The 9,485-nt window shown below is 46.7% G+C and overlaps 1 protein-coding gene across 1 annotated transcript in view; it reads left to right on the top strand.

The window, feature by feature from the left end:
- PRDM15 (PR/SET domain 15) overlaps positions 1 to 9,485 on the top strand; it is a 45,604-nt gene that overhangs the window by 8,243 nt on the left and 27,876 nt on the right. Inside the window, exons 5-9 of the mRNA XM_018570815.1 lie at positions 61 to 313; positions 1,465 to 1,623; positions 3,935 to 4,033; positions 7,027 to 7,257; positions 8,981 to 9,152. Of these exons, the coding sequence (XP_018426317.1) occupies positions 61 to 313; positions 1,465 to 1,623; positions 3,935 to 4,033; positions 7,027 to 7,257; positions 8,981 to 9,152 (914 nt within the window). The remainder of the gene's footprint in view (positions 1 to 60; positions 314 to 1,464; positions 1,624 to 3,934; positions 4,034 to 7,026; positions 7,258 to 8,980; positions 9,153 to 9,485) is intronic.

Below are 9,485 nucleotides of genomic sequence, written 5' to 3'. Positions count from 1 at the left end.
CCCCCCCCCCCCAGATGGAGTTTATGTTTCTGTGTGTTGATCTCCTTTATTCCACTCTAGGTGTTCCAGAAGGATGGCGTGGTGATGCTGTTTGACACCTCTAGTGAGTATGAATGTAACTGGATGATGCTGGTGAGGCCAGCGATGGATTTCAGCCACCAGAACCTGACCGCATTCCAGCATGGCAATGACATCTTTTTCACTACCTCCCGGGACATTGCGGCCGGCACAGAGCTGCGAGTGTGGTACGCCGCTTTCTATGCAAGGAAGATGGAGAGACCTCTGCTGAAACCTCCTATGCCCTGTCACAATGGTAGGTACCATCAGGAGGCCAGTTATGGCGCATCACTGTTTTGACCTATGCCGGTAGCTATTCTTGTTCTTTGGTTCTTTTTAAAGGGAAACTTTATTGGTTTTGGGTCGATTGTATTTATTGTTTTTTAAAGTTAATTATCATATCAATCAATTGATTATCATAGGGGCTGCCTTTCTGTCCATCTAATTCTGAAATTTAGACATCTCAGCCACACAGCACAGCCCTGACTGGCAGGGCAAGAATCCTTTTTTTTTTTGTCTTGCTGTTGGGGCATGGGGTGTTATAATAAACAGTTTGGAGACCCGCTTGTCCTGCAAAACTCTGCGTTCTTTGTGTCTTTCTAAAACTGGCCATACACCTTGCAATATCTGCAGATTTTCTGTGGTCAGATGGAAAAGGTGCAACCGATTCCTCCATCTCCACTTAACTGTGTGGATGAAGTAATCTCCACCTGGGCCAATCTGTTGCACTTTTTCCCTCTGACCACAGAAAATCTGCATATAAATTGTAAGGTGTATGGGCACCTTTAGTCAAGTGTAATGTAATACTGCATTATGGCCACTAGATGGAGCTGTAAAGCATAGGAAATCCTTCTTTCCTATGCTCCTGAGCTCCACCTAGTGGCCATAATGTACGGTACTTTTCTGATGATACATTCAGTTTTGGTAAAAAGTTTTCTGCAGGACGAATGGCTCTGCAACTTGTTTCTAAATACGAAATTGTAAAGGATGTCACCAGCACACCAAGCTGTTAAATTCAGCAAATGTCCATTTTAATGACAATGTCATCCAATAGCATGTACTTTCGGGGCCTCGCAGGGTCCCCGTCATCCGGCTCAGAATGACGGGGACCCCGCGAGGCCCCTAAAGTACTTGCTATTGGATGACATTGTCTGTAATTTAAAATGGACATTTGCTGAATTTAACAGCTTGGTGTGCTGGTGACATCCTTTTACAATTTCGTATTTTCTCACAGCGCCCCCGTGGTCACTGCGAGCACCCATTCACACATTTTTTTTCAAGAAATCCGATAAGGAGTGCAGCAAGATGCATATACCTTTCTGCTTGTTTATAAATATATCCCATAGTGTTACTTTGGTAGACTTTTTTTGCCAACGCAAGTTCACGTTCATTCTGTTTTGTACACAGTGGTGGGGTTTTTGGCAGCTGAACCCGTAAAAGAGGTCAACGCAACTTCTTCAAAAAACAACCGGATCACCTCATCAACCTCCAAAAAAACAAAGGCTGCTCGCACTCTAGCCGCATACACGTCCAGGACAAGGAAGAACTGCTCGGGTGCCATGACAGGTAAAATGTGGGTGAGCACATATAGACGATCGGCGGGCTATGGAGCCGCCGATCGTCTATATGTTTAACACCCAGTAACGGGTGTTTGCATTGGTCGGGTCTTTTCTGCCCGTGCGTGCACGCGCGAGGCAGAAAAAAATGCGGTCTGGCGACGGCAACCCGCCAATGCAGCAGTGCCGTCCGTCCGTTTTTTTACGGCAAGTTGGCAAGTGGTTTAAATGAGGCTCTATCAAGTTTATCAAGTTGTAGCCACTCAGGGCAGGGAAACCTAATTCCCTTCAGTCCTGCCCAGAGCCGCATCGCATTTGTAGAAAATAGTGCCGGTGATGGTGAAGAGCTCCTACTGCACACCTCATGCCTATAGTGTGAGTCCTAGTCTTCTGGATGGTCATAGGCTGTCATAAGTATGGACCAGCCATAGGAATAAATGTGGTTTGGCTCTGAGCAGGACCGCACAGTGAAGAACTCGGGGGCAGGGCTGAAGGTTGTGTATGTAGGTAGGTGGCTGCCACTCGGTGGGGGAACATTTAAGGTGTATTTAAACCAACCTTTTTTTTTTGTCTGTTTCTCATAAACTTCCTTTTACATTCTGTCCCAGAGATAAATCGGGACCTAAGTGGAAATCTCTTTATGGTTGTCACCAAGACCGGTTGATCACCTTTTTTATGCAACTTTTAATGACTTCTGCAGTCTCAATGATTTAACCCCTTCATGGCAAGCATCTTTAGTACTTAGTAGTGCACCCTTTGGCTGTTGTGACCCGCTGCAAACCAGATGCATAGCCAGACACCATCTTCTGGCAGCGTTCCTGAGGAATCTTGGCCCATCCTTCATGACCAACGGCCTCCAGTTCTCTATTATTCTTGGGTTTGCATGCTGCAACCACCCTCTTCAAATCCCACCACAGATTATATAAGGGGTTAGTCAGATGACTGTGATGGCCACTGTGGAATCTTCCAGGACTTGGTGGAATTTGAGGTATACTTGGGATCAATGTCCTGTTGGTTTTCCTGATGCTTCAATAAATCCATCTTGCCTTCCACACTCTGCAGGTTTCCAGTGCCCCAGGATGCAAAGCATCACCGAGCCACCACCATGCTTAACCAGTTTTGTTTCATCGCTCCACAGAACAGAATCACAAAACTTCTGTGGATTATTTATATGGTTTTGAGCATATTGGCGGTAGCGCTGCAACAACTGATCAATCGATTTAACCGATGATAATCGATAACGATTAGTTGATTCTGCTTCACTCCTCCCGGCTGGGAGCACAGCTGGGGAGACATCCACTCACTTTCTGTGTGGTCCATCAGCACAGGACGTGAGGGGAAATCTCCAGCATAGACAGCAGTAAAAACGTGACGCATCCTAACCCTTCCACTCCATAGCCAAAATGGAAACGTAACCTTGCGTCCAATTCTGCTGTGAGAAAAGGTTCGGCCTGCAACGCGCTGTTTGTTGTGTGAACTAGCCCAGAGGCATTAAAGGAGAACTATGGGGTCAGGCGTTTTCCCCATAGTTCTCCTTAGGGTACGGGAGGACACAAACTAGCGTCCTCCCGTCACTCTAAACTCAGTATACCGCAAGCTACAGCTCGCGGTATACTGGGACGCCGCAGCCGGAGCGGATCGATGTCGAGATCCGCCCAGCTGCGTGAGCGACAGCTGGCTCTGCCTATCTAGAGGCAGAGCCAGCTGTACCCGCCCCCTCCCCCGTCTGTTCCGCCAGTCAGCGCTGGCGGAGGGGGGAATCCATCCCCTCCTCTGCCGTGACATGATCGAGAAGTGAGCGAACGCCGGTATGTGTTCGCTCACCTCCCGATCTACTGAGCCGACCTGTGACAGTGTCATTGTCACAGGTCGGCTAGAACTATTAGTGAGTGAAAAGCACTCACCTCATAGTTCTCCTTTAATGTTGATGCTGGGGGAATAGAGGTGCAAAGCTGGACCAGGGAGTAGCTGTGTCTGGCCAGGCAGTGTGAGAATTCCAGGACTGGCTGAGCAGATTTGAAGTGAAACTCCAGCTTTGCAAAGCCCCCTTCCCCCAATTAAGTAGACTGGGTAGTGGTTAGAATCTCTGTCAGGTTTACATGTCTGCTTGTGCCTCCACTGGGGAGACCTTCACTCGCTTTCTGTGTGGTCCATCAGCACAGCACGTGAGGGGAAATCTCCAGCATAGCCAGCAGTAAAAACGTGACGGATCCTAACCCTTCCACTCCATAGCCAAAATGGAAACATAACCTTGCGTCCAAGTCTGCTGTGAGAATGGGTTGTGGTTTTCTAAAGTAGCATTTTGTTTTTTCCCTTTTCAGTTACCTGTCAGGAGAACAGTGACATCATCCATGTGGAAACCTGCGAGTGGGCATGTAAAGTGTGCAATACCACCTTCCTCGAACCCAACCTGTTGACAGGTATTATTTGTCACTACACTTCAGATCTTTGCAGCAGATGAAACACAGGAAAGCAAAGCCCATAGACACAAGCCTTTTACTTTGCTGGAATTTTAGTCTTTGTGTCAAATCTGAGCGGCGCTGATGAGAGGGGCCGTGCTAGACTGCTCCTGGAGACCCGAACCCCTGCTTGTGTGTGTGAGAGCAGTGGTTAGACTCCCTAGCATGGTGCTAGCACAGGCAGCTGAATACACTGTTCAGTTCTACACTTGCAAGCTATTCTACTTGCCAATTAAATTGTATTTCTGTCCATCCATTTCTGAGATTTTCTGTTCTAGGGATAACTTTTTACTGGACAGGTGGTGAGGGGAAAGTCTGCAACAGGGAGACAGTAAAAAGCTGACAGAGGTTCTAGCATCCCCCCCCCCTACCTCACTTCCTGTCCCGGGGACAACCTTCCCACACAGGAGGTAAAGGTATCTCTCCAAGGGAGCCTCCAATGGCACTGATACCTAACAAGCATTCTAATCCTTCCCCACTCCAAAACTAAAAAAAGATTTGACTGTAGGTGCAGATTTTAATGAATACAGAGATGCAACATTTTTATGGTTGTTTTTGTTTTTTAATCTGCCTGGAGTTCATGTTTGACCCTCAATGCAGGACTTAGTATGACAAAAACGGGGGAAAACCCAGAAATAAACGTATATTTCTTGCAGCTTTGAATGTATTTCATAATAAATGCCAAGGCTTTAAAGGAGAACTATGAGGGGCGTGCTTTTCACTCACCTCATAGTTCTAGCCGACCTGTGACAATGAGACTGTCACAGGTCGGCTCAGTAGATCGGGAGGTGAGCGAACACATGCCGGTGTTCGCTCACTTCTCGATCCTGTCACGGCTCTCTGCCGTGACAGGGGAGGGGATGGATTTCCCCCTCCCCGCTCCTATCCGCCAGCGCTGACTGGCGGAATGGACGGGGAAGGGGGCGGGTACAGCTGGCTCTGCCTCTAGATAGGCCCAGCCAACTGTCACTCATGCAGCTGGGCGGATCTCGATATCGATGTCGGGATCTGCTCCGGCAGCGGGGGTCTCGGTATATAGTGAGCTTTAGCTCGCAGTATACTGAGCTTAGGGTAACGGGAGGACGCTAGTTTGTGTCCTCCCGTTACCCTAAGGATAATTATGGGGAAAAGCCCTGACCCCATAGTTCTCCTTTTAAAGTTGACCTTTTACCCCCTTTGACTAGAAATCACATCAGCATACAGCTCTGCATGCTGATATGAAATCATCTTACATTCTTTAGCTAAACAAAACATTTATTTCTATTTTTTACTTACAATTTCTGTTTTTGTTTTGTTTTTTTACTTCCTGGTCCTCTTTGGCACAGATGTCATCGCGCCCAAGCGTTGCATCCTAGGAAGGTTACATCAGCAGGGCATTGCTGGAAATCTCATCTGTAATCTTAGGGAAAGGCATTTTCCTCCCCTAAGATGATGTGCATGGTCACATGTGCCAGAGTTCCAGGAAGTAAAGGGACATGGATTAATCTGCCCTTAGTAAAAAATGACCGCTCTGAGAAGACTGGGGAGGAAAAGAAAAATAAGTCATGCAAAGAATACAAAGTCGGCAATTATCTAGAAGTTTGTTTGTAGATTTTCATCACTAAACATTTGTGTTTTTTTTGTTATTTCGATGGGTAAAATTCCTCTTTTAAAGATGAACCACATTTGTATTAACCCTTGCAGCGGGGCTAGCCCGGCACCGCAAGGGTTACGTGCTCGTTATGGTCTAGGGAGGAAAATATAACAAAGTTATACTCACTCACCTGATCCTCGGGCCAGCCAGCTGTGACTGTGCTCCCTCCAGCCTGTCTCCTCCACTGCAGCGATGGTATGTCCCTCAGCATCCTCGCATCCTATACACATTTGTATAGAATGTGATGATTTGGGACCTTAGACTTCTGCAGCGGAGGGGGCGAGAGGCTGGAAGGACCTGTCTAAGACCAAAAAGAGCAGTTAAAGGAGAACTATGAGATGAGAGCTTTTCACTCACCTCATAGTTCTAGCCGACCTGTGACAATGAGACTGTCACAGGTCGGTTCAGTAGATCGGGAAGTGAGCGAACACATACCGGCGTTCGCTCACCTCTCGATCCTGTCGTGGCTCTCTGTCGTGACGGGAGGGGCTGGATTCTCTCCGACCCGCCAGCGCTGACTGGCGGAACGGACGGGGAGGGGGCGGGTACAGCTGGCTCTGCCTCTAGATGGGCAGAGCCAGCTGTCACTCACGCAGCTTTGCGGATCCCGGCACAATTGTCGGGATCCGCTTCAGCTGCGGTGTCTCAGTATACTGAGCCTAGGGTGACGGGAGGATGCTAGTTTGTGTCCTCCCGTTACCCTAAGGAGAACTATGGGGAAAAGCCTTAACCCCATAGTTCACCTTTTAACCCTTGCAATGCGTGGGTAGCCCCACTGCAAGGGTAAATAAATATTTTGCCCAGAGTTCTCCTTTTAATTCATTATCTCCAGACTATCATGGCAGGTCCGGTTGGTGTGTGTGTGTGCTGGTTGGTACTGTGTTTTGATATGCACATAATCAGTTTTACCCTAATCACGAAGTTATGTGTCCTCCCTGTTCTTCATCTTACCTTGGAATTGTGCAGGGAATGTTGTTTGTTGTTCAGGATTTATATAGCGCTAACCTTTTCTGCAGCACTGCACAATATAAAGGGAGGCAGAGCAGGTTAGGAGGACCTTTCTCTTGAGAGCTTGCAATCTCTAAACAAGAAGGACAAGTGATGCAAAGAATAATAGTTGATGGAGAAGGTAAAGTTGTTCGGTGGAGGGATAGGTATCCCTGAAGGTGAGTTTTCTGGGATCGGCTGAAGACGGAGTAGGAGATGGCCGAACAGACTGGGGTAGGGAGTTCCAGATTATCAGAGGGGCTCTGGAGAAGTCCCAGCATTGGAGGAAGTGACTAGGAAGCTGCACAGCTGACATAACCCTTTTTCATTGCAGAGCATTTACTAAGCCACCTGGAGCAAGCAAAGTCAATCTCTCCATCCGAGTCCTGTGAGCCGACTTTTACCGAGGGAGACCCCGGAAGTGCTCCAGCCGAGCAGCCCGTCATCTGCAGCGCTCCACTCGCTAATACAGGGGTGACCAAGAAGAAGCAGAAGAAGGGAAGGAAATCCAAAAGCACAAAGGCCAATATTCCTCTCGTGATTGTCGAGGATGACAGCCCTCCAGGTGAAGGGATTTGAAGATCATGATTTTAAAGTGCAACTCCAGGAGCTTTTAAAAAAAAAACAAAAAACATTTTTACATTTATTTTTCTTAAACGCCACTAATCAAATAATTAGGGATGCGCAGATACCGTTTTTTCGCTATCGAGTACCGATTATTTTTTTTCCAGTAGTCACCGATAACGGAAGTCCCATTAAGGAAACCAGGTGGCGTGTCATGACTCTCCACCAGGCTCCCCGATCAGCAGGGAAGCCGTCTCCATGCTCCCTCGTCACTTCCTCGAACAGGAAGAGAGCTTAAATCTTCCAATAGGGTTGACAACTGTCTAATAACACATTTTCCTCACTTCCTGTTGTGTCCACAGGTCCTAAGCTCCAAGTGAACCTGCGTATTGGCATTTAAACTTGAACTCCGCTATCATTTGACGTGTACACTGTAAAAATGAACCCAGATATGCGTGTCCCATGTATAGGATGCATTCTCTTCAATGAACGCAAGGCGCTCTGTGATTGGAGGAGGGCTGGATATTCATCACAATCTTCCCTCCTCCAATCACAGAGCGCCTTGCTTTCATTACCGAGAATGAAGGAGCTGGAGGGGAGCAACCGTGGTGTGTGTGTGCCAACTGGAACTCTCAGTGTCTGATGTTTCACACTGACTCCACTATGGGGGTGTGAGCGAAAGGCAGAGTTGCACATAACGGTCTGGATTTATCTTTTACAGTGCATGTGTCAAAAAAAGTTTTCTTCTGTGTGAATAAAAGTAAAAACTAACATTCTCGGCATATTTTCTTTCCAAGTCAAATGTAATAAAAGGAAAATATCATATCATGGCCACTAGGTGGAGCACAGGAAAGACGGAGTTATCTCCTACGCTCCTCAACTCCATCTAGTGGCCATCATTTGGTATGTTCCTGATTTATTAGATCCGACTCGGAAAGAAAATATACCAATCACATTTGTCTTTGCCTGCATTTGCAAAGAGTGAATGTGCATGCTGTTTAGTGGGACGAATGGGTCTGAATTTTTTATAATTACACCTCTTAGTAATGTTAGGCAATTTATAACCACCCTAGTTCAGGAAGGCATTTGGTTCTTGTGTATTGAAATAGAAATGTGAAGAGGGTACATTTTAGCTTTAAATTTACATTAACCCCCAAAACCGACGTAATATATTGCAGATTACTAGTCCTTTGATGCGCTGGCTGCATTAGTTGTCATTAATTTTTTCAGCAAGTACAGAATAATACCTGCTGATTGTCCAGGAATATAGTGTCCTTGTCACTTCCTGTGAGCTGAAAAGAAAGCAAACAATTTTTGTGAGCTGCTAATCAATCCACCATGTAATGGGGATGAACAAAGGCAGACATGTTTGAAGTCCAGCGTGGGTGACAACTGTGGCTCCCTCCATAGATACATGCAGATGAGTAGCCACAAAATGTGTCACCAGGTGATAATACAAAGAATAAGTCCGTTAAAAAAACCAAATGCAGCCACCACATGCAAGTATAGGTAAGGTGTGATTTATATATTACGTATAATATATTTCCGGATTTAGATACGCTTTAGGAAACTTGATGTCTGTTGTGAGATTTTGTTGTGCTGTGATGGTCAATCCGTTGCCGTCGCCCTGTGTACTGTCTGCTGGTGCTTGCGTGTGTTTGCGCACGTGACTAATGTTCCTGTGTCTTATCTATGCTTCTCCCCCCTTCGCGGCTCCCACCCAGCACATCATCCTATTCTTTACAGTCCAGTTTTTCCATCCGACCGGGTGGCCGAAATCATCACCGAAATCCCTCCTGACGAGGTGCCGCTGCCGCACGACTCTGACGACAAGTTCATGGAGCTGATGTTGGGAAAACTGCCCACTGCCAACAACAGCTTGGCACCCGTCTCCAAGTGAGTAGCTTGATGCGTTCCCTTATGCTTTACTTGTGCTTTATATTTATTTGTATAAAATCCCTTATTCTGCAAATAAACATTTTATTATGAGGGGCGCCCATCACATTGGTAGTGCAGGGTGTTCTCTTGAATCAAAATTCCTTGAGGCTGGGTTCACACCTGGGCGTTCCAAATAGGAGCGTTTTTTTAGCACGTTTCAAAACACGTTTCAAAACGTTTTTGTTCACTGAAACGCACGTTCGACGCTCGTTTTTTAACCTCCTTGGCGGTATGATTTTTTTTTCTCTCTCTCTCTCTCTCTCTCTCTCTCTCTCTCTCTCTCTCTCTCTC

Source organism: Nanorana parkeri, unplaced genomic scaffold (genome assembly GCF_000935625.1).
Source record: "Nanorana parkeri isolate BGI_ZX_2015 unplaced genomic scaffold, ASM93562v1 scaffold1601, whole genome shotgun sequence".
Classification (NCBI taxonomy): domain Eukaryota; kingdom Metazoa; phylum Chordata; class Amphibia; order Anura; family Dicroglossidae; genus Nanorana; species Nanorana parkeri.
Note: the sequence above shows the minus strand (reverse complement) of the source record. Positions and strands in the feature narration are given on the sequence as shown.